The 25,498-nt window shown below is 43.9% G+C and overlaps 1 protein-coding gene across 1 annotated transcript in view; it reads left to right on the top strand.

Annotated features, from left to right (window-relative positions):
* Window positions 1-24,890, top strand: part of CTNND2 (catenin (cadherin-associated protein), delta 2) — a 642,889-nt gene extending 617,999 nt beyond the window's left edge. The window contains exons 18-21 of the mRNA XM_005871061.2: window positions 7,565-7,691; window positions 11,504-11,635; window positions 17,575-17,648; window positions 23,718-24,890. Of these exons, the coding sequence (XP_005871123.1) occupies window positions 7,565-7,691; window positions 11,504-11,635; window positions 17,575-17,648; window positions 23,718-23,978 (594 nt within the window). The 3' untranslated portion in view covers window positions 23,979-24,890. The remainder of the gene's footprint in view (window positions 1-7,564; window positions 7,692-11,503; window positions 11,636-17,574; window positions 17,649-23,717) is intronic.
* The last annotated feature ends 608 nt before the right edge of the window (window positions 24,891-25,498 follow it).

The raw sequence follows: 25,498 nt of genomic DNA, 5'->3' as shown, positions 1-25,498 counted from the left end.
CTCTCTCATCGATGTTTCTAACTCTCTATCCCTCTCCCTTCCTCTCTGTAAAAAATCAATAAAATATATATATTTTAAAAATAAATAAATAAATAAAAATAAAATATGGTACTGCTGGAGAGTCTTATCCTTATACTAGAGGCCTGGTGCATGAATTCGTGCACGGGGGGAGGGGAGGTTCCTTGGGGTGGCCTGCAGAGATCGGGCCCCAGCTTGCGCCCCCAGCCTCACAGCCCCACAATCCCGCCTGGCACCCCGCCTTGGCCTGGCACCACCCCCTCACCTGCTCCACCATCCCGCCTGCACCTGCAGGGCGATCAATTGGGGCCAGGTCCCCCACCTAGCTCCCTCAGTGCCTGGGAGCCAGGCGGCGGCCCTGCCCCCTGCCGCAGCTGCTGGTCGCCGTCTGCAGGGTGATCAGCGGGGTGATCAGGCCCCCCCTCGCACCCACCTTGACCTGGCGCCACCCACTCACCTGCTCCACCATCCTGCTGCTCTCATCAGGGCCCCATTAGGGCTGGTAGCACTTCCACTGCCACCAGCTGCCAGTGCCACGTCGCCCCCTGGTGGTCAGTGCACATCATAGCAAGCAGTTGAACTCCCAGTCAAAAGACCACCCGAGGGGACAATTTGCATATTAGGCTTTTATTATATAGGATATACTGTAACTTTAGGTATCCAAACTAATTTAATTAAATTTTATTGGGAGCACCAAAGCTGAAACAAACTAATGAAGCAACTGGTATGTCAGGTAGCATTTATTTCTGCATCAAACTGCCAATACTCCCTTTTGGCACTTACAATGTAGTTTAAATATTTAACTCTAATAGCTTTTGGAATTGTTGATGGAATTAGTTTTAATGACTCTTTAACAAACAGTTTGCCTTAAAAATAGATGGAAGCTTGTTTTATTACAGCAAAGAGGAGCTGAGCGTTCATTGACATGCAAAATCTGGCTTGGTCTTCAACCACACAGACTATGAATATTCTATGTCCGTTGTCTCTATATTATTGATGTAAGAGCATCCAAACCTATAGAAAATCGTATAAGAGTTCATCTGAGCCAAACTCAGGACATGCCCAGAAGCAGGATCTCAACGGACTAAGAAAATGCTCCTGAGAATGGCAATCTCACAGTTCTTTTATACCTTTGGAATCAGAGGAATGTAGGGAAGATGATATGAAATCCACGGGTTGTTGATTAAAGAGACAGAGAAAGCAAGTGGGGAAATCTCTGTGATTGGATTACAAGACAGTTAACATTTAGCATTCACAATAAATAGGAATAGTATAAGGGCAACAAGCCCATGTGCTCCCTTGAGGGTGGTTATGCCTCTGAAGGGGTCTGAAAAAGAGACATATTCTGGCATTTCAAAGGTATGTTAACCTAGATATCCAAGAACAATGTATCTAGGCTTGCTTAAGGCAAAATAGACCTTTTACTAGGAAAGTTATAGGCCTGAACATCACTACCTACCATGAAATGCCCAGATAGGAATTTATGATCAAATCACCCTGTGTGCATACTTTTGGTCACTGACCTTGTCTTATTTATTACTGAGCTACTTTTACCTCCACAGTAAAAACCTTTTACTGAAATAAGGAGGATGTATGTAAAACTACCACTACTTTGCAATCTTTTCTTTGCTTCATGTCATTACATTAATGTGTTTATCCCACTTAAAAATGACTGGAAAACTGGCACAATTTTGAGCTATCAAATTTTTCATAAATGAGTAGTAATACCTTAACTGGGCACCATTTTTAGTGGATGGCAACAATTCATGTCTTGTCTTTCGATTGAAAAGTAGGTTCCTGGTGAGGAAGTCCTGGTAGTGAATGCAAATAACAAGCTATAAGTGTTCTGAGTTGAATGAGTAGATGAACTTGGGTTGCTAAAAGCCCAAAGGACTTTCACCACACTTGCCTTATATCTCAAGTCACTCACAGCAAATTAGAATTGACAAGCTTTATGGGCTGTGAGCTTTCAAGGACAGCTAAAGCAAAAAACTTGTATTTGTTACTTCAGAACCAAATAGTCCCTGTGTGCCTACTGAGAAATCTGTGTTTAGAGACCAAATAAATTTTATCAGGTTCAGAGCTGTTTTTAAAAGGGAGGAAAAAAACACCATTTACTATATACTAACTAACTGTGTGTTAGAATATATGTTGAGTTCTAACTGATATGCCCAAGGAAATAAACTAGTCTCCATTTTCAGGGTTAATTCTTTAGTAAAGCTTTTGTCTGAGTCAGAATTGCCACTTGTCATTAGAAAAGATTTGTTAAATCTACATTCTAAGTGCGTCTTAGAAAACATGCTTTGGAACCACCTGTAAAAGGGAGCATCGCCATCTGACTTACCGTCAGAGCTGTGGGTATTCACTCACGCTGCCCCCCTCCACCCAATGGCTGGCGGTTCTCTAAAATGGGCCTTCTTCCAGAGGTCAGGGGTCACAACAGAAATGACGTGAAATTCCAGTTCCTGTTCCTCTCATGTCCTGAAGCACAGTAATGAGGATTTGGTATTTAACCCTCTTCTTTCTCCCTCATCACCAGATCCTCCAATCAGCCCTTGAGATTTCCCTTCCTGGTTACCTTCTCTCTCCCTAATCCTCTCCTTCCTCCCCCAGCTGGCACTGTCCCTCATCCTGCCCTGATTCCGCATTGGTGGGGGTAGGGGTGTGCCCCAGTGCTCAGCAGGTGGTGATAGGATGCTCTGGGCAGTCAGGGGAGGAGAAAGTCTGTGAATACCCCCACAGGGCTCACTTTCCTTCCATCACACCAGATGCTCTGCTCACCTGCTGGCATGCACTGCCCTACTCCCAACACCACTGTTCCCTGCCCAGTAACCTTCCCACAGGTGACCCTTTCAGAAACCAGCCCCTTCCGTCTTGTGGGCACATTCCAGAAGTAGGTATGTGCTCCAGTGCCCAGCCCTAAAAAACATTGGAGCATAGCTAATGAGAAATCAATGCACTCACCCTTTTCCTTTCTCCTGGCTCTCCTAAGGTTTGTGTTTGGGGAGAACTTAGTGTATCCTCCATGGACAGGTGCATGAACATCTGAACTGCCGGATGCAGGGAGCAGTAGAGATGGGGCTGGGTGGTGGGCAAAGCTGTGCTCTGCGAGCTATGGAAGGACGCAGCAGCAAGCCAGGACCAGATGTGCCCAGGCATAATGATGCTTCAGAATTATTTACAAGATAGGTTAAAGGGGAGGCAGTTTTATATACCTCCCATGGAAACACGGGCAGCTGAGAAATTATTTTAAATGGAGCAGGCAGCCATCGGCCTTTTTTTGTCTTTTGTACCATTTTACCTAAACTTACACTGCCTTCAGCGTAGCTGCAAGTATATCATAAAAGACACATACCAACAGCAGAAGATAATACTGATGAGGTTGCTCTAGGCTAACTTTTTTTTAAAAAAATCACAAAGCTCTGATGACCTTCATTTGTTATAGAACAATAAAGTATAAGAACTTAGAGGCTAGCAGTAAAGCCCATGACATTGGTCAGCATTTCATTTTACAATAATTAATGCAGTCATCTGAAATCACTGGATGCTACTGGCATGTATTAGGCACCTCTGCTAGGGACCAGGGCTCCAGAATTCAGCAAGGCTTTCTGTACTGTGATGTCACAGCACTTTGTTCACAGCAGGAGAAGAAAATGATGCTGAGTAGCCTTGCTCATATAGCTCCTCCGAAGCTCAGGGACATACTTCATTTAGCGACAGTGGTTTACTAAACATGTATTGCCTGCCCCCTGTTCCCCTAGCACAGAACTGGGCAGCAGAAGTTAGACTGGACAGGTATTAAAAGGGAAGGTGCTGTGTCAGGCCGTGGGGCTGACCGATCTGAGGTGTAGACGTGTGAAATGGAATCACACAGCCAGTGGACACCAGGTCATCAGGTGTGACTGGGACTCAGTGTGTGTGTGGCACCTCTCTGCCCTGAGGTTGGGACCTATTTTTATTCCTGCGTAAGTCAACCTGGAGAATGCATTATCTGACATCCCCAAATGAAGTCCGTGACCTCCTAGGATTTAGCACTTTAAGAATGCATTCGGTATCCCTATTAGTCACTGCCACCTCTGCATAGAAACTCCAAGCCAGTGGTTCTCACCATGTGTTCATTAACATCACCTGGGGGCTTTGAAAAATCCTGGTGACCAGGGCCAGCTCAGAACAATGTAAATAGGATCTCAGGGCCGGTGGCCCAGGCATTACTATTTTTAAAACTCCCCAAGCTGATTGAGTCATTTTGACCTTTATTTATGGAAAAGCAACTGACACAGAGCTTACCAGTAATTATGATACTAGTGTAAACTGGAGAGAAGCGCTGACTCCTGACAGCTTTCTAGTTTTACCTCTATCAACAGAGAGACCCAAGGCGAACAGTTTTGAGCCTTGACTTGACAAACAGCGTTAGCTCATCTTTGCACACAAACCTAACTAATGTGTGTGCTGATCTTCATTGAAGATCCTACACAGTTTCCATAATAAGAAGCTATGGTTATCCTAACCTCCCATAGACCAGTCTGAAAGCCACTTACTTAGACCTTATTACAGGATGATAAAAAATATATAAAAATGGAGATTGTTATAAATTCAGGGATCTCAAAATGCTTAAGGGGAAGACTATAGAAATTATAGTGACCACCACGTAGACATACCATGAAGATTGATGGTTGTGAGGCTGTGAAGAACATCACCTTTATGCTCTTGCATTCTGGACCATTGAAAGCACAATATGGATGATAGTAGCTCTAGGGACTTGTACGGTGTCATAAAGAAACACATCAGGAATTTTAGCAGAGAAGCTGAAACTGGTGGAAGGACAGGAAAAGGGAAAGATAAAGAAAATCAGATTATTCCTCGTGGCAATTTAAAGTTCAATGACTTTGAACTCTTCTTCTCTTTTGGATTTCTATCTCTATATACTTGGAATTTAACAACCTCCAGTTTTAAGTTCAATGCATTAAAAATAAAAACCAATTTGAGGCACCGATATCATATCACATTTTGACAGTTTGGCTGGGTCTTGAGCTGAAGGGCACAACTTCTGGGTTGTTCTGCTGGAGGTGACCAATAGACATTAAAAGAGTTTCTTATCATCAATAGTAAGGATTACTGGCCCTTCCCTAGTCACGGTGGCTATTCTTTATCTATTTTTCTTCCCTGGGCTCTTTTATTTAACCCCTAGAAGCCAAAGGGTTGATGCAAAAGGGAACTATGGTTAAGCACCCAATAAAATAGAATTCAGGAAAAAGCCTCTGAGGTCTACAGTGAGTTAAAACTTTAAGAAGAAAAGGTAGCAATCAAAGAGATAAATAAGGATTTTAAAGCTACATGCCCAATTGTATGTGTCTACGTAGACCACTTTTAAGCTTTCTGAATGACAGTGGGAAGTAAATGAGTAACAAATCGATTGCAAGCTGTCTAGGTAACAAATATTACATGGCTATCTGGTTAAAAGGAGTGTTAGCTTAGCAATAACTCTTCCTTCTTTAGAAAGCAAGACATTTTTTTTTTCAAATGAATGATGAAATATTTCATGCAGTAAAAAAAAATGTGGAAGGGCAGGACCTTTATCCTCAAGGTAACTGATTATTCAGTATAACTAAAACGGGTGTTGATTGATCTGTACCCAGGTCTTCAGCATCCGGTGTTGCACTGTTTTCCATGACATTTGGCAGTATATACCACCATCACAATTAAAACTGTGAGGTCCCTTCTAGGCATTGTTGACTTTAGTGATGTTAGAGTTCTTTGTTTCAGTAATTGCATCGCACCTTTCACTGCATCTGTGAATGAGAGGAAGGTGGAGAAGTAACCAGAGCTCCTCTTCTTGCACCTCCAGGAGCTCCCAAGCTGTGACTTGGAAACTAATCAAGAGCCTTGGTTGGGTTAACCATTCTGCCCTGTTCTCTAAGCTCTTTCTCTCCCAACTCCATTCAGAGCTTCTGTGCCACACGCATACCATCGCTGACCATGTGCAGAGGGGTCTGACTCAGGATGGCAGTCTTGGTGTCTCTGACACACTCATCATCCTCTGGGCTCTGCCAATCCCATCACCCATGGACGAGTAACCAGCAAGATCACATTTCTGTCATGCATTAGCGTTCTCAGAATTGGGTCTTTTGAAGTATTGGAAAGCGTTGGGGTTATAGCCTTATAAGAGTCCCTTCCTTCATATAGTTTTATTATTACATCCACAGTCTTGTCATTTCCAGAGATGTAAGTACTTACATGGTCCCATAGTAATCTAAGCATTATGAAATCTGAACTGCTGAGCAAAACCTATCTCCAAAAACCCACATAGGACAGCAGTGCTGAGTAATCCATTGATATTGCCAATAAAACCAAGCCTAGGTTTGTGCCATACTTATATCCAGTTGTCCCCTTTGGTCTTAGAACATATCAAATACTAGCTGATTTTTGTATCATAAAGTACACTGCTGGCTCACTTTTAATGACATATGCAATATTATTACTTATCCATGAGCAAAGAAGCCAAACTTTTGACTAAAGCAATTTCCTGAGCTACTACTTATATAGCCCATTGAGTTCCTTAAACGTCTAAATATCTTCAGAAAAAAGAAAAAACTGAAAGACTGAAAATAATGGTTGCCTCTGTGAAGCAGGAATTGGGGGCTGGGTGGGTGTCTGCTTTTCTTTGTTATACCGCCAGTGCTATGTGACAGATTACTCTGATAGAAGTAAAGCTGACTTAAAAAAGAGAGAGGCCGGAGGAGCTATCATAACATCCTTTCGGGACATCTCAGGGAAGGTGGGAGGAATTGTTGGCTATTTTTATTTTCTTCTTTATGTTTTCTAAATTCATAAAATCCTCCATAACGTATTTATATGGTTTTTATAACAAGAAATTATATATATGCTTTTCATGTATTAACTAGATATTTGAAAGCTTCATGGAGGATTAATGTGGTAGGATGCATTCTGCATATGCTCTAAATTGAAAAATACAATTTCTGTGGCAAAGCAGAGAACATATGAGTCTAGGCCTGAATGCTCAGTGGAAGGCGAGAACACTCCGTGTGAATATATGCTGAAGGCCTTGAGCAGGTGGGGATCGGGCATTTGTGGCAGAGAAGGAAGTTCAAAGCAATGTAAGGGAGGTAAGCCAGAAGGGGGGATGCTGCTTGGCACCTGTCCCCTGTGAACAAGTGTAAACACTTTTAGAAGGTGGTTGAAAAGAGGGCCAGAGAGAGTTGGAACCAGGTAGGCAAAGAACAGACAGCTTCAGGGCCTTTCCACATTCTGAGCAGGATATTTCCATTTAAATGAAAGCTGGCCAAAGCAGGTTTGCCAAGAGACCGTTTATCCTGCATTTGGGAAGGAAAGCAAGCACTGAAAGCAGGCCCTGCCCTGTCAGCCTGTCTGGAGGGAACAGGAGGTGGGTCTCAATTCACATTCGTCTGTTTTCACCTTGATGATCACAGAAATGGTTTGCTAATTCAGACGCTTGGAACTTGGGAATGTCAGGAAGGGAAGAATCACTCTGCCTTCCCCACTTAATAAGAGCATTCTGTCTTCGCAGGACGGATGGTCACAGTATCACTTTGTAGCCTCATCTTCAACCATCGAGAGGGATCGGCAAAGGCCCTACTCCTCCTCCCGCACGCCCTCCATCTCCCCTGTGCGTGTGTCTCCCAACAATCGCTCAGGTAAGAGACGCCCAGAACCAGCCAGGCCTGAGTCCCCTCCTTCCCAGCCCCGTAGCTGACCCCCACAGGGAGGAGAGCCATCCCCTTCCGGACGTTTGCTGGAAATATCAAATGATTGCTATCTTTTTATTGCAGTGGCAACTTTGGGTTACTCAGACTCAGAACTAATCTCTAACAGATTTCTAAAAATCTCTGACAGGTGGCGTGTCATGAAATGCATGTCACAGGCCTACATTCAGTGAGGAACATAGATAAAGAAAACTGCCAGGTGTTTGCAAATCAGCGTTTTCCAGAGATGTTTTTCCAACTTAAAATAGTTTGAGTTGCATTTTATTAATTGTAATTGGGATACAGAGTAGGGGGAGAGAGGACATGCTATTTCTTCATTCAGAATGACATATATCTGAACCACATCATTGAGGATTTCATTACTGTTCCATATCTGATTAGTTTTTTATTATTACCTTTCAACCAATGAGTGAATCATTGATAAATTCTTATTACTACCAACCATAACTTTTAAATCATTTATGTTTTGCTAATTTTGTCACCTGCTCATTACTTTACTTTTATACCCTTTTTCAATCATGTCATATAATGCCAAAGATGAGAGAAAGAAATTAAAGGCAAAATATGAGCACAATGTTTAGTATATACATGGCATAGATTTTATTGTGGTTTTACTCAAAGTATAAGTCTTTAAAACTTTTGTTTTGATTTCTGCATTTTGGTTTTTGTGGTGAGAAGGATGGATAAAGAATTGTATGTACATATACATGCTCACACATGCTCATGTACATACGCGCGCGCGCACACACACACACACACACACACACACCCCTGCATAGGCTTCTATTTAAGAAAGTTTCTCCTGCTCCTCGCTGCCCTCTCACTGCGGAGGAAATAATATTTCCTGAAACTGCAGCTCAGCGGGCATGACAGAGAGCACACACCGCAGAGGCCCCTCTGTCCTTGAGAACGTCTGTCATAAACCTGCACCACACAGAACTGTCAGGATGACGAGGAAAATCAGAAATGAATGGGGAATGTGTGCCTGAAATAAATGACCCACTCCTGGCCCCGTAAACGCTTATATTTCTTAGTGTGGTCTTACTGCTTGTAACGTTTAGTCCCACACTAGACGAGTCAGGACCCCACCCCGTGTGACCTGAGAAATTCCCGCCTGTCTCAGAAGCACGGAAAAGGCCTGTTCTGCATTCTTTCCATCATTCTTAGAAAGATAAAGAGCAGTGAGGAGAGTGTCTTTGTAAAAGCTCTAATTACTCAGCGTTAGGATCATGAAATGACATGATGCCTTGGAAGGTGCTGGAAGGAGCAGCAACACCCTATCAGGTTGTCAACATCCCAGCCATTCAGCTTAAGGTATTTCCTAGGCGAGGCACATCAGAGACACATCAGAGACACCTCATAAACACTCATTTGCATATGATCTTTCCAGATATCAGGTAGGTTTATGGAGACCACTGTGCGTGAGGTCTCAGGAGATAATTACACACTTGACATAGTTTAATAAGGCCCACCATCTGTGCAATATTAGATTCTAATTTTAGAAGCTTTGGTCAAGAGGCTCCAAAATATTGTCTCTTTGTGATTGCCTGCCACTGGCTAACAAAAGGCTCCCTTTGATGTAGAAAGGCCTAGAAGCAAAGGGGCAAGGGCAGGAAAGGGTCTCTCCCTGGAGGGAAGGTGTCTTCCCATTGGATTTACACCCAGAGGTTCTGGTCCAACTGGTTTTGTGTGGGACTCAAGCAACTGTATTTTTTAAAGTATTCCAAGTAATTCATTGTAATGGGCAGCCAGGACTGGCAGCCTCTGGCAGTTCCAGGAGCTGAGCAGCGAGCCTCGATTTTATTTGCTAGGTTTGGGAAGTGGGAGACAGGAAGCGATGGGAAGGCCCCTTTGTTTACCTTCCTAGCGTTTGGCTGTGACGCCCACAGAGCACCCGGCCTCTCATTCTGCTTTATTTGCACGTCCATTTCCTCACCTGACTGAGCTCCTCTGGTTCAGAAGGTGTGACGCATTCATCTTTCTGTCTCCCAGCGTCTGGCACAGGGGTTTTCACATAGAAGACACTAAATTTGATGAAATGAAGCAAAGGTTCAGACAGTGAAAATAGGGGTACGTTCAGGGACCAAGCTTACCCAGTGGGCTGGAGCTGAGGGATCCTGCAAAGGGTGTGAAGGATAAGCTACAGGGTAAACTGAGGCCTGCTTGGGGAGGAGTTTGGGCACTAGCCAAGGAAAGAGGATTTTATCCAAAAAATCAAAGTTCCCAGGCTTCCCCAAGCCTTAATAATCACCAAGTCTGCTTGTTAAATATGGATTCCTCGAACCATCTCCTGAAAACTCCAATGCAGAAGATCCAGGGCTGGGTCCTGGGATCCCTAGGTGCTCAGGTGAGTCTCAAGGTTAGGCACGTTTCTGAAGCACTGCCCAGAGCACAGGAGGCTGGGCGAGGCTTTGAGGCAGAACAGTACTTTGCTGAGCTCACACTGAGTAGATGCAATTGACTAAGCTCCGGATATGAGTAGCGTCTTATGGAGCATGGAGACCAATATGAGGACAACCACAGGTGGGCTGCACGCCAGCTGCCTCATTGCCAGCACGCACAGGTATTACTCTACATCCTCCATTATGTCTCTGCATGGACAGGGCTGTTTAGTTCCACCCAGGTCATCCCATCTTTCAAGAAAACTAAACTTCTTTTTGTTTGCTTCTTGACCTCCAAGTTCAGCCTTTTCTGTGTTCTGGGACCAGTTTGTTAAAGAATCATGGGGACTCTTCTAGTTACAACCCATCGTTATAGAAATGGAGACACAGCCCTAACCGGTTTGGCTTAGTGGATAGAGTGTCGGCCTGAGGACTGAAAGGTCCCAGGTTCAATTCCAGTCAAGGGCATGTACCTTGATTGCGGGCACATCCCCAGTGGGGGGTGTGCAGGAGGCAGCTGATCAATGTTTCTCTCTCATCAATGTTTCTACCTCTCTCTCCCTTCCTCTCTGTAAAAAATCAATAAGATATATTTTTTTAAAAAAAGAAATGGAGACACAGAGGAAGACGGGGCTCACTCCCTGGGGTCCAATAGGCAGCGAGAGTCCAAGGTGTAAGGTGTGGGTGCAGGATTGTTGGGGGCATTCATCCAAAGAGCTGCAGCAGGACACCGCATCAGGAAGAGGGAGCTGTCCTACACCCTGCCCCAGCCCACCCCAGCAGGCTGCTCTTTGTGGGTCGGGTTATGTTTGCCCCACAGATCATCCTGTGTGGAGAGCTGCTTCCTTTGCCTTCCTTTAGGGAGTTGCTGGGTGACTTGGTAGTTAAGTAAAACTGTGTTTATTTTCATCAGAAATTCTTCAATACTAGTAATAGCTCCTCTGAAACACGTCTAATTTTAAAAAAGGGAGGAAAGTAGAAGAGAGGAAGGAAAGGAGGGAGGGAACGAAAAGGAAAGAGAAATAAAGAAACTAAGATTCATCTCATTCTTAAAACTGTCCCATACACCTTGGGCAGGTCATGTCCCCACCAGGATGTCTCTCCAAGAAAGATGGCCCCAGTATATAGTTCTTAATTACTTGCCTTCAAGCCATGTGTCCCCTCAACTATAAAGCACCAGGTGACACAGGGTAAGGGAATGGGTAAAGACAAGAGCCAAAGAACAAGAAAATTGACACGTCCACGCACAGCATATTGACATATGTTGAGCCAGGTGTGTTTTGACCTTAACTGTTTGTGTGAAACGCTGTCTGTGCTATGGAATGAGACTCAGAAAGTCATCCTTTTGATTTCTTTATGTAGCAAGTGCCCCAGCTTCACCTCGGGAAATGATCAGCCTCAAAGAGAGGAAAACAGACTATGAGTCCACTGGCAGCAATGCCACTTACCACGGGACTAAAGGAGAACACACTTCCAGGAAAGACACCATGACAGGTGAGCTCAGCTTTGTGCGTTTCCCCCTTGGAGCTGGTGACTCGGTCTGGGGTGGAGCAGAGGACTGGGGCGTCAGGCTTCACGCCATGCTTGGCAGCTCAGCAGGACTCAGCAGCTAGCAGGTCACTGGAGAGTTTGACAGCGAAGACCCCCAGGAACTGGGGTTGAGGAGATTAAGCCAGAAGTGTAAAAACTTAGCATCGTACTCCTGAAAAGAGCTAAGAGAAAATGTCCTCTACACACATTATCCTCAGTCCTTCTTTGCCTGCCCTTTCCCTCTCACTTGCCCAGCTCACTTCTCTTGCATTAGAAAGAGAAGTCATCATAGGTTTCTCCTTAGTTAGCATATCAAGTTTTACCATTAGGAATGGAGGGAGGAAAAGGAGAATAAGAAAAGAAGAGGAGAAGAGGGAGAGGGAGGAGGAGGAGAGGAAAGGACTGGGATGGCTGAAAAGGAAGAGGATTTAAGGAAAACCCACAGAACTTCTGTTAAGACATTTTCTCCTCTTACCTTGAAACCAAACTCCCAAAGAGATTCATTCGAACAATGACCTCAATTTCCCTAAGGACGAATTGATCTTTTATGCTCCTCATCTTTCACTACCCCAATCATACCCATTGTCTTTCCTTTCTCATCAGCTAGGACTCTGTGGAGGCCAAACTTGGTGCCCTTCACCACCCCTCCAGGGTGCCCTGCACAGCCTGTTTAACAATCAGACTTGACGTAACTCTCCTATTCTGTACAACTCTCTTTGGGGCAGGGTGTGCCTCTCACATTCATCATCCCCTCCAGGCTCTCCGCACACCTACCCTCTGCCCCCATTTGCCTCTCCTCCAAGGACTTGGAGTCATTGATGTAGAGAGGGTTATGTCTTAGAAACAGAGCTGCCAGAGTCGTCAGAATCTCTAACTAAGGAGTCCCACCCTTCTTTGCCACATGGATATAGAGATGGGTCCCTCCTGAAAATTGGCAATGAGGAACAGGGCCAGACTGGGCCAGTCATTAAACTGGGGTGCGAAGAGCTCAGTCCTAAACACACAGTGAGACCCTCTTATCAGAAAAATCTTAAAAGCATGGGGTGCATTTCTCTAATATTATTTAGATCTGGCCTGCAGGGAAGCAGAACAGACAAATTGGATGATTTATGAAGATTTCTTCCAGACCAGCATATCTAAGAAAATTTTTCTGATGGTAAATGTATTTACCCCAGAGGCAGTGTTTCCGTGGTAATTCTGCACAACTGCATAGAGAAAAGCATAGTAAACAGTTGCCCATGAATCCCCACTCCTAGGTCAGCACTCTGCCTCCACACACAGACCCTATAAGGGAATGTCTACCCTCACTCTTGAAACATCTCCTGAATAAGAGGACTGAGCTCATTACATAGGACATACTGTATTATTCTCATTCACTGGCTTTCCCCCCATCAATGTCACCCTGGTTATAGATGAGCATAAACAAAGGAAGTTGCAAATTTAGATGCCGAGTCCCTAGAGTCAACACATTCAGCAAAGAATCTAATTTGTCCTGATTACTCCAGAGTAATAGTGACACCAAATCCACCTGACCCATTCATTTTGTGATTAGCCACCTCACTGGCAGTCTGGGATGATAAATTGAGATTATAATTACAAGAAAAATTGTGAAATTGACTGCACTGTTATTTAAGTGTAACTTTTCTCTTTAACTTTCTTGCCCAGTGTAATCATTCAAAGGCTTTTAAATGTGGATGTTTGTGTTGAAATAATTCCAATGGCACATGATCATGCCATGCACACATAATGAAATAAAATAAAATCTAATGTGCTTCTGATCTTTAGTCTTCCTAGAAAATGGCAGGGATCTTGACAACTCCAGGATTGAGATATGTATAAATTTTCAAACTCATATAGAGGCTTAAACAGTGTTGCTCTAATTTATTAAAAACACAAATCAATACTACACTGTAAGTCATGTAGCAAGCCTAGAAGAACATTGAGATCTTCATTGAATAGTGTGTTTATACTGGAAGGTTCCCTTTAAGCCAACAAGTACTATGTAAAAGACAGTTGTTGATGGTAGTGGTGATGATGTTGATGGCAATGGTGGTGATGGTAGTGTGCAGTGATGGTAGTGGTGATGATGTTGATGGCAATGGTGGTAATGGTAGTGTGCAGTGATGGTGGTGGTAGTGATGGTGATGGTGGTGGTGGTGGTGGTGGTGATGGTGGTAGTGGTAGTGGTTATAATGGTGATGGTGATGGTGGTGTGCAGTGATGATAGCAGTGATGGTGGTGGTGGTGGTGGTGGTGGTGGTAATGGTGGTGGTGATGGTGATGGTGGTGTGCATTGATAGTTGTGATGGTGGTGGTGTGCATTGATAGTTGTGATGGTGGTGGTGTGCATTGATAGTTGTGATGGTGGTGGTGTGCATTGATAGTTGTGATGGTGGTGGTGTGCATTGATAGTTGTGATGGTGGTGGTGTGCATTGATAGTTGTGATGGTGGTGGTGTGCATTGATAGTTGTGATGGTGGTGGTGTGCATTGATAGTTGTGATGGTGGTGGTGTGCATTGATAGTTGTGATGGTGGTGGTGTGCATTGATAGTTGTGATGGTGGTGGTGTGCATTGATAGTTGTGATGGTGGTGGTGTGCATTGATAGTTGTGATGGTGGTGGTGTGCATTGATAGTTGTGATGGTGGTGGTGTGCATTGATAGTTGTGATGGTGGTGGTGTGCATTGATAGTTGTGATGGTGGTGGTGTGCATTGATAGTTGTGATGGTGGTGGTGTGCATTGATAGTTGTGATGGTGGTGGTGTGCATTGATAGTTGTGATGGTGGTGGTGTGCATTGATAGTTGTGATGGTGGTGGTGTGCATTGATAGTTGTGATGGTGGTGGTGTGCAGTGATGGTGGTGGTGATGGAGGAAGTGGTGATGGTGATACTAGTAGTGATGATGATGGTGGTAGTGATGGAGGAAATGGTGATGGATGGGGTATTGGTAATGAGGATGATAGAGATAATGGTGTGCTGAGACTGGTGGTGGCACTGCCACTTTCTATAGAGGTATGAATAAGTCCCCAGCCAAGCCAGGTGAGAGCCAGTAAATCATATAGGAACGGAAAGAATGAATTGCCAACCTCCACTTGGCAACACTTCAGCAAGTGCCCATCGTTCCAGCATTTATCGACAGATCAGGTGTCTAGCGACCTCTGCATCAAGAGCAGTACTTTTTCTCATTCACCAATAAATCCAGGGACACGTAAAGCTCAGGGCATTGAAACTGCCCCTTCTTTGTTTCTAAGGCATCAGAGGATGTCCTACCATTTCCCCTAAATGAAATAATCCCTCTACTATGGTAAACCAAGAGAAATTTCACCCTCAAAATGCAACCTGGGAAAAATGAAAAAGTAAAAGCAGTTTCTTGCTTGGGTTATAATCTCATCTATCAGGTCTTAGAAATACAGATCCACTTAGGATTTTATCCCAGGCTTCCCTCCACCCACCTTTTCTGGATTCATTTTCCACCTTAGATGGAGTCTCTTAAAATGTATCTGTCTTTAGTGTTTCTTTGCCACTGAGGAGCCTTCAGAAGGCCAAAGTCAGCTGTTCATTCAGGCTTGCAGGACTGATAGCTTTTCCTGGTGGTCATGATCCCTGGGAACATTACGTGTTCAGAAGCTCGCATCACAGGAGGGCTGTGCAATCCTGGCAGCTAGACAGCCTGACCTGAATATTCAACAGGGGATTTTGCCCTTCCTTCTAAGCTTCCCAAATGCCTTTACATCAAATGGTCTATCCTGTTTTTGTCAGTGTCTCTCGTATGCCTTTTGCAGCTATTCTAATCTTTATTATGTTGACTCAGTTAGAAATTGAGGCTTATAAAGAAAAGGAAAGGCATTTTCCGATGAGTCCACTCTGAGCTCCAGATACAGGGGAGAAGCATTCACGAAAACATCTGTTTCATGTGTCTGCAAAGGCCTCAAGTTCAATCTCAGCTACACGCACTCTTCTAAATAGATGAAGGGGCCAAAGAGCAGGAGGAAAGAACTTCCAGTAGAGACAGCTTTAGCTCAGAAGCCACAAACACGACAGGAAGGGAGGCCAAGGCTATCATAGGGCATTGTCTACCAAATAAAATTACATTTAATTCTAATAGAAAACATGTTTTCACCTTATTCATGGAGTGATAATTTCTATCAGCAAATTATGCCTCAGAAAGCAGGTTTTCTTTGGTTTACGCATTCATTCAGCAAATAAAGCACTCATTCTGTGAGCATCCCCAAGGCCAGGCACTGTCCCAGATGCTGGGGATACCTGCAAAGGTGTCAGCTCAGGGAGCTTCTGCTCCCATAAGGGAAGGCAGGTAATACACAAGGTAAACAATAGAGCAAGCTCACCAACAAGGTAATGGCACACGGTTGTTGAGCATGATGGTGAAAATAAACAGGGTAATGAGATAGAGGATTACTTTAACTGACAAGGTCAGGGAGGAGACACTCGTGCCCAAACCTAACCAGCATCAAGATGAGGCAGTCCAGAGTGTGCAAGCAATATCTAGGGAGGAGGATCAGCAAGTACAACATCCCTGAAGCAAAACAAACTTGGCAGGTTGGACCAGCATAGCTAGGGCTCACCACATAAGGGAAGAAGAGTGGGAGACACTTCAGAAAGTTAGGCAGAGGCCAGATCATTCAAAGCCTCATAGACCATTAAAAGGAGCATGGCTTTTACCATAATCCAGTTTGTCTAGCAAGATGATTGCTCAGCTTGGGAACAGGATGGATGGAGGAGCAGGTTTGGGCAGAGTGGACACTGGGCCTTCAGGGAGGATTCTGTAGCCGTGGTCCAGCCGAGGGATGGTGGTTTTCACAGCAATATGGAGACCGGAGCGATGTGTATTCAAACAGAATCTATCTGAGTGGTGTTTCACATTGAAAATAGGCTCTCAGCCCTCACTCCTCCAGTAAAATTTCAGAAGAGGAGTTTTATTGCACAGTTATTATATGCTTGCAGTAATAATCAGGGGTGAAATAGTAGCTTATGCTGACTTTGTGTCTAGAGTGGCCTGTCTCTATGACAGAAAAGATGGTGTGTCATCTTATCTCATTATCCTGTAGATACTGGAAGCCCTTCTTTATTTCTAGAGTGTTTTATACTCAATGACACTCTAGAAAGAAAAAAAGCTTTTCAAAATCTTTCTTTAATCATGACTTTATAGTTGCTATGAAGGGAGTGGTGCCCGGGGCCTTTCCTCTGGGCTTGTGGCATGAGCCTCAAGGGTTCCAGGTGAAGAAGTGGGCAAATGAGCACCCTACCCAGGCCTTTGGAAGCTGCCAATAACTAGAAGAGACTTTCCTTTCTTTCAACTAGACCTTGGGCTGCTCGCAAGACAGAGTGGGGCTCCTGTGTGTGCCTAACAGGATTCCAGAGCCACGGCCACCCAGACACACAGGGCACCTGCAGGTGATGCTTCCCACCTGTCCTTCCGGCCTTTGAGAAACAAACAGTCTGAACAATGCCCAAGCATTTCTGTGAACTCAAATTAGAAATTTCATTCTTGTCATTCTCCTGCTAAAAACTAAGCTGCTGGTACCGATTCCGGCATGCTTCAGTGCAAGTGACAAGCTTTTATTACCCGCCTGTGTTCACCAGGAAGGAAGGCCATAAAACTTTCAAAATGACCATCTGTCTGTCACACCTGCCCTGACCCTGTCTACTATCTGAACATTACTGCAGGAGGCTGACATGCTATGGGGATTTTATAGAAGAGCTGTGCTTCTTTCTTAATTTCTGTATGCAAAGTGAGGTGTTCGAGGCCAAAGAATTTCTTCCACTTGGAATGGTCCAGGAGAAACCAAGCATGTTAGGGCAAGAACTTGCCTCGATAACCATTAGTCCTCCATTTGAAATCTTGCTCTCTTTGCTAATACATTTGTTTCCCTTTGCTTTCAGCTCAAAATACTGGAATTTCAACTTTGTATAGGAATTCATATGGTGCGCCCACTGAAGACATCAAACATAACCAGGTAAAGGAGATACAGAACGTTTGTAGTATTCATTTTCCCCTTTGACTCATGTCAGCTGTCCTGGAATTGTAAAAATACATTAACTTCTTTCTCCCAGGCGTAAAGAACAGCAATGAAAAGGAAGTACTGTCCCCTGCTGCTCTTCCCTCTGGAGTCACCCAGCCTCTATGCGGGTGGTGGCAGTCATTAGAACAGCCGCACATTTGGAAAGAGTCTTAGATTTCACCACAAACACACACTTTATTTCATAGCAGAAAGCAAGTTTCCTACTATGATGCAAAACTAAAAGAAATAAGGCAAGCCCTAATTATACGAGCATAAGATACTGGTTTCTAGACAAATTGTCTAACTACTAGACAGGAATTAAGTAACTCCTATAACCCAGCCAACTCTCATTCAGAAGAAAGCATTCATTATGAGTGATAGTTACTAATGAGATAGACACATCAACTTCAATAGGACAACTAAATAGGATGCATTTTAATGTGCTTTGCAACTCCAAGTCCAGTTAAAGAACCAGCCGTCCCAACATCACTGGGGGCTTGTGAGAAATGCAGAGGAGATTCTTCTCTGACCCTTACCCCAACCAAGGGTTTGTCTGCATCAGACTCACATTTCATCCAGATGTCCAGGTGATTTTGTGTCCGTTCAGGTTTAAGGAGCTCTGGGATGGTCAGTACTTAAAGAACTGATCTAAGTTTGTATGTATGTGTTTTATTCTACAAACATTCATCAAGACCCCTTTTCTCCATGGTTCTATGGGGACTATAAAAGCCAAAAGGCACAGCCTGTGGTCCTTTATTGATGGACAACTTCATACTTTTCTCCCCCTTCAGTGGTCGTTACGGAATGAATGACATGCTTATAACTGTTGGATACTAATATCTGTTGTGAGAACTGGCTTCTTGCTGATGCGCTGGATTCCTCTCAGGCATCAGGGAAGCTGGGCTGAAAGAATAAACCTGAAACCTGTTTGCTTGATCACAATATCTAGATGAAAGCCAACATGGAAGGCCAATGGGTTGTTTGTGGACATTTCTCAACACCCAGCAGGGCAGCATCTCTGAAAAGGGAAAAGGCCCCTTCTAGCAGGTAGAATCTCCTATGCAGGACCATTTCCAAGGAAGAAGAAGGAGGACATGAAAAGTATCTCCTAGACCTGAAATTATTTTTTGCTCTAATCAACCATCAACAGGAGAAATGAGAGTGGGTAGAGGTGTTATCCTTTTGCCCTCAATTTTCCAGTTCGTGCACAGCCACTCCTGAAACATCTGGTGTTGTTTGCAACCCCCCAGGGAATGCCTGGACCCTCCAGCCTGCCTGACACATGGCTAATATCGACTCGAACTCCCTCAGTTCTAGCCTTTGCTAAAAGCAAAAAAAAGCCAATGAATAAACTGAATAAATAAGTCAGGGTATGAGCTCTAGAGGAGAGGTCACCAGGGGCTTCCTCCAACTATTTACATGTCAACATGCCTGCCCAAACATAGAGGAAAATAGAAACAAAATATATTGGAAATGCCAATTCTGTTTATGGAAATCAACCCTTTTTCTTTTAGCAAATATCAGGTACAGTGAGCAAACTGTCCTCAGCTTTGAAAGATGCATGTAGGATGTGATAGGACCCTGATTTGCATCCAAGAGTGGGAGGTTAGTTTTTACTTTAGGTAGATCAGGAGAAGCTGGTCACCAGAATCCACTTATTCTACACCAGCCATTTTCTTGTGGAATTCTGCTGTTGTTGGCAATGAAGAAACACCCTCATGTGGCCCAGAGATCCTTAGCATCTTTCAGTGTGGCTGCAGGAGGCTCCAAAGGACTGCTTGCAATCTACCTTTAGAGGACAGTTCATAATGATTCTAGGGGCATGTTCTTTTCACCTAAGCCTCTTCTGAGCACTTAAGCCAATTACAATTAATGTGCTAAGTTGGTATCTCTACTACAAGAGAGAGCACAGCCTACTGTAGCCGTTTCCCCAGGGTGCCCCAGAATGTACTCAGCTCAGCCTCAGTGTGAATGTCAAGGCCACAACAACTCAGGTGAATGCTGCTGAAACCCAGCAGGGATGGATACCAAGTCCTGCATCACTTGTCAGCCCAGAGGAGATGTTGTCAGCAGGCCACCAGCAGAGCTGAGTCCCGTGGCCATAGTTTAGTGCCATCATTATTCCCTGAGCAGGTTCAGCAAAGGGAAGTAGTCAATTAGACTGTCAACACCATTCTAATATCAAGAAACATTATAAAATGTCAATCAAAGAAAGTTGGTTTTTTTCCTTAAAATTTTTCAAGGAAATCATTGTGACACTCCAATGAAAAACTTGAGAAAAGAATAAAGTGTTTTATTTCTTTCGGACTGCTATGGAAATAAACTTTGGCTGTACCTGCAGTTCCCACTTGGGAACTAAATTAAGTTTGACCATCCTAACCATTTGAAAGAGGAGACAACCTGGTTCTCTTCCAGTTGGGTGGGTCTAGAGACCACCTGTAGACATCATCCATGATGCGGTTTCTCTGGCCACGTGAGCATTGCTGGCCACTCCAGATGGAATTCTTTCATTTGAGGAAGTTCCCTGAGCCAAAAGTGACTTCACAACCTTTCAGCTGGTAAAAAGCCAGCTTGAACCATTTAAGCAGGAGAGACACTCTGGGTTCATTCAGTTTCAGTGTCAAACTGCTGAGCATGCTAGTCTCCTGGGTGTCGTAGGCACCAGCTAGACCTCATGAGCTTCAGAGGTGGCTGCGCAGTGACTCATCTCACAGAAGAAATGATTCCCTAGTGCAGTGGTCGGCAAACTGGGGCTTGCGAGCCACATGCTAAAAGCAGGCCCTTTGAGTGTGGCCACGAAATTTCAATCGCACTGTACGTGCACGCCCGCACGTGGTATTTTGTGGAAGAACCACACTCAAGGGGCCGCAATTTGCCGACCACTGCCCTAGTGGAAACTGGTTTTAGGTGCATCTCTAAAATAAAGCAAAAAACAATGAGAATGAGGCAACAGCAATGTATGGCCTGGTGAAGTCAGGGCCTGGGCAACAACTGTGAACCTGGCTCTCCTGACTCAGAGGAAAAGGAGCCAGGCTGCTACTCAGCTATGACACTCCCCCTGTGACTACCTAGGACTCCAGTCTCATTCTCAGGGAATTCCAAGCTCCTAAAGAAATACCCATTGATGTGAAATAAGGTTTGTGATCCTTGGTTTTTATGTTTGGAGTCAACAGGTTATAGACATAATTTTAAGAGTTAACTACTGAAACACTTCAAAAATTCTACTGCGCTTTTAGCAGTCCATTCCATCCTTATAAAGAAAACTAGCAGACTTAACTGCTATATCCAAATAGCAACAGAATTTTTGTTCATAAACTAGAAACCAAGGGTTTGGTGTTTTGATTCAAATTATTACTGATGACAACAAAACAGCCTCTTGAGTTCCTAGTTGGTTTCCCCAGTCTCACTGCCAGGTGGGAAGGACAAAAAATATTGTCCTCTGAAATGAGGAAATTGACATTCCAGGTGGGTAAGGTTTGCCTTTGGTCACCCATCTAGGAAGAAGTAAAGACACCAACATAGTTCTCCTGCCTTCTTATTCCATTTTCCCTGCTCTGTGCCAACGGTGCTCTAATGTGAGCCTGTTAGACACAGATGAAGGAAGAAAAGGAGGGAAGGAGGGAGGGAAGGAGGGAGGGAGGGAGGAATGGAGGGAGGGAGGGAGTGAGGGAGGGAGGGAAAGGGAAATGGAGGAAAATTGAGAGAGAGCTAGAGAGAGAAGAAGGGAGGAGGGGAGGAGATAGATATAGAAAGACATAAACATACATATATACATACATGTTTATGACTACTTGAAGATTAAACAAAGAAGATTCTGTTAAATATTGAATATAGTGCGCACTGAAATAGCAACAAGCAACACAGTAAATTCTAGTTCCCTCCCAACTCTAACCCTTTGAATGCTCTATGCTTGGGTAGCGGCACAGTGTCAGAGTGGAGAAGCTCAACATCACTTCACAGCTCTTCAAAGAAGAGCTTGTCCAAGTCATTTGGTAGACCTAGTCTTAGCAGCATTTAATCATGTATATTTATGATTAAACATATCCTGCAGATTCGTTTCCAATGTCCTCTCATGGCCAGACTCTTAGATTCACAAATGTCTACGCCTTGTGGACTTTCACAGGTGGACAGAAATCTCATTCAACCACCCCTCACTGGAAGTGTGGCAGGTACTGGATGGCAGCTGTGATGAAGTTCACCCCTTTGAAGAACAGGTTGATTACTAGAATAAATCAATTACATAGAAGGGGGAGTTTTGTGTACTTGAGAGAAGAATTATGCGCAGGCCATTAGAAGCATTCATTTACACACAGCGTGCTAATTGCAAATCATTATCTATTAACTAAGACCAATTTCTAGAGGATGTTTCCATGCTAAACCTTAGTTAAATGAATAGGGAATTACTGAATTGGCTCGAAAATGATCAAATTGTTTCTTTAACAGTATTTTATCATTCACAGCAGACCTCATCCCCGATTATTGCACGTGAGCAGAGCTTTGTGCATGCCTGTGTGCCCTGGCTGTGGGTCTGGCCCTCACCCCACGCCCTGGGAGGTTCTGCTTACTTCAAGGGCATGGTCTTAGAAAGGGACCCCAGCAAGGAAGGAGGAAGCTAGGCCCCTCACATACAAATGCTGATTATCAACCTATGAATGTGCCAAGCAGAGGGAACTAATTCTTGACTTCACATATCTCAAAGTCTCCTGTGATCCCTTTAACATTAAAGGTCCCCTAAATCAGACAGTAACCTCAGAGGACAAGAGTGAAAATGGGGAGCATTGAACTGGCAGTTCTGAAGATTCCTCCCCACTAACAAAAGGCTTCATAATTCCACAGCTTTCTCGAGTTCTATCAGGTCTTAATTGAACCAAGTTAGAAACATTTTGGTCCTGCAGAGTATAATATATTTAGAGTGGATTCTTTCTTTTCATTATGTGCTTCTCTGTGTTTCTTTTTAAAGCTGTGGTACTGGTCACTTAGGCAGGTGTGATGGAATGGCCCTACTATGAGGAAGCTTATTCCTCCAGAGAAGTATCTGCCCTGCCAGGAAGATGCCTGAGTATCATGAGACCTTGTACTGACTCTGTCTGGGATTACAACTCCTAGGAATAATAGAGAAATGCAGGGAGGATACAAATCAACTACTGTGTTCCATAGCATCTCATGTATACCTCTGTAATTTATAAAACTTACCCAGGAAAATGGTGTAGCTGTGGAAGTTTGGTGATTCCTCAAAAAATTAAGCAGAATCACTACAAGATCCAGCAATTCCACTTCTAGGTACAAAAAAACCTTGAAAGAAAGGACTCCAACAGATACTGGTACACATGTTCATTGCAGCATTTTGATAATAGTCCAAAGATGGAAACAACCCAAGCGTCCATCAACAGATGAAAGAATAAACAAAGGTGGTATCTCCATACCTGGTATATCACTTAGCCTTTAAAAAAATGGAAATCTCTTCACATGCTACAGCATGGATGAACTTTAAGGATATCATGCTAAGTGAAAGAAGCCAGACACAAAGACAAATATTACATGACTCCACTTTTATGAGACACCTAGGTGTTCAAATTCCTAAAGACAGAAAGTAGAATGGTGGTTGCCATGGGTTGGGGGAGTGGGGAGTTATGCTTAATGGGAACAGAGTTCCTGTTTGGGATGATGAAAGTCCGAGAAATGGAAGGTGGTGATGGTTGCACAACACTGTGAATGTACTTAAGACCACTGAAGTATACACTTAAAAATGGTTAAAATGGTCAATTTTGCATTATGTATATTTCACCACAATAATAATTTTTTAAACTGAAGCTCTAGAATGGTAGCATGTGGACCCTGTAACCAATATTTTTAAAGAAGGGCAATCAGTAGTTGGCAGTATTAGGGGACGTGCCATGCTGGTTACTGCCTGGGTGACTGACGTTCCCAGCCTTGACCTTGAAGGAGCATGGAGTGCCTTGATCCAGGAGGAGGTTGGATCCAGGGGAAACGAACTAACCCAGGTGGGTCTTGTTTTCCGGGCAGGTTTCTGCACAGCCAGTCCCACAGGAGCCCAGCAGGAAAGATTACGAGACTTACCAGCCGTTTCAGAATTCCACGCGAAACTACGACGAGTCCTTCTTCGAGGACCAGGTCCACCATCGCCCTCCGGCCAGCGAGTACACCATGCACCTGGGACTCAAGTCCACCGGCAACTATGTCGACTTCTACTCGGCTGCCCGTCCTTACAGTGAACTGAACTATGAAACGAGCCACTACCCCGCCTCCCCCGACTCCTGGGTGTGAGGCGGGCGGCACGAGGCGCTCCGGGAACAGTGCATGTGCATGCATACCACGAGACATTGCTTCTTTTAATTTCCCCCCTGCAAGTTTAGTTTGCTAAAGCCTGTTCCGTAGGAAGGCTGTGATAACCAGTAAGGACATACGAAGAGCTATTTTAGAAAGCTAAACGAATCGAAAGTTAACGTGGACGTCAGTAGAAAGCTAAAGCGATCCTAAAGGTGACGACCTTGAGCGACACCTTTCTAGTTTGAGCTGTAGGGTATGGAGGGTATTGAATGTGGCTGGAGACAGCACAGGAGGCGGTCCCGTCGGGGCGGTGGGGCGCGAAGGTTATAAGCACAGAGGCAGGCAGCACGGGTCACACACTCTCGAAGGACGGCTTCTCACGCTTTGTTTCCTCTCTCCATCCGTTGTGATTCTAGGCTTCCGGTTGCATTGGGGTCCCTCTGTACAGCAAGACGTTTCTTGCCTTTTGTTAATGCATTGTTGTAAAGTATTTGATGTACATTACAGATTAAAGAAGAGAAGCGCGTTGTGTATATTACACCGATGCCGCAGTGTTTCCTCATCTATGGTTCTAAATATTGCTTCAATCTCAAACGTTTGAAAGATGTATGGATTTCCAGTTTTCTTTTCTTTCTCTCGGTATGTTTTAACCAAGAAAAAAAAATGGAGAAAAAGGAATATTTAGCAGTATTGTTCGTTCTGATATGTGAACTTGTTTGTGGCAACTAAGCAAGGCATTCAGCAGTTTCTGACAATTAACACACATCATTCCACACTCCTTGTCAACAAAGTGCTTTTTCACTGCCTAAAATTTTAGATGTAGATATTTGAAATAGATTTTTTCATTTATACCAGTTTTCTTTATGATGATACAGTGTTAAAAGAAAATAAATTACAATTGATCTGTCATCCATATTTGCTAAGAATGTCTATTTCCAAGGACCTATCTTACAAAATACACATTCTTGCTCGTGAGTCTGTGCGTGTGTGGGGTGTGTGTATGTCCATGTATGTACAAAAAAATGACCTGTGTGAGGATTTATTTTGACAGAAGCGATTTCATTTGCTGTTCATCTTGTACAAACTGTTCCTGGTTTTCAGTATAAATGTACATCAGTTTGTTCCTTTCGTACGCTCTCTATTCTTCTGACCATCTAGTGACTCAGGACATTAGGCCAGTTGAAGTGAAGTTATAGGATTTTCACACATTCTCCAATGCCAACTCTTTCTACAGGTCCATTTCCCTCCATGTTTTATGCCCTTAGAACACACTAAACCATGGCCAACTCAATAATTTCATGTGGGGGCCAATTACTTGAAGTATCCACAGAAAATGTAAACTGCTCGCCTTATTCCTCCCCAGACTCTTTTTGTTCATGTCACAGGGAGCAGTAGACAATGATGGATTAGATTATTAAAAGTGAACTTGAAGCAAATGTTAGAATAGTGGTTAACAGAGCTAAGAAATAAGGCTAACCATTTAAAAGAACACGGGCTGTGGGTAAATTAGCTTTGCT

This window comes from Myotis brandtii, unplaced genomic scaffold, assembly GCF_000412655.1.
Source record: "Myotis brandtii unplaced genomic scaffold, ASM41265v1 scaffold328, whole genome shotgun sequence".
Lineage (NCBI taxonomy): Eukaryota > Metazoa > Chordata > Mammalia > Chiroptera > Vespertilionidae > Myotis > Myotis brandtii.
Note: the sequence above shows the minus strand (reverse complement) of the source record. Positions and strands in the feature narration are given on the sequence as shown.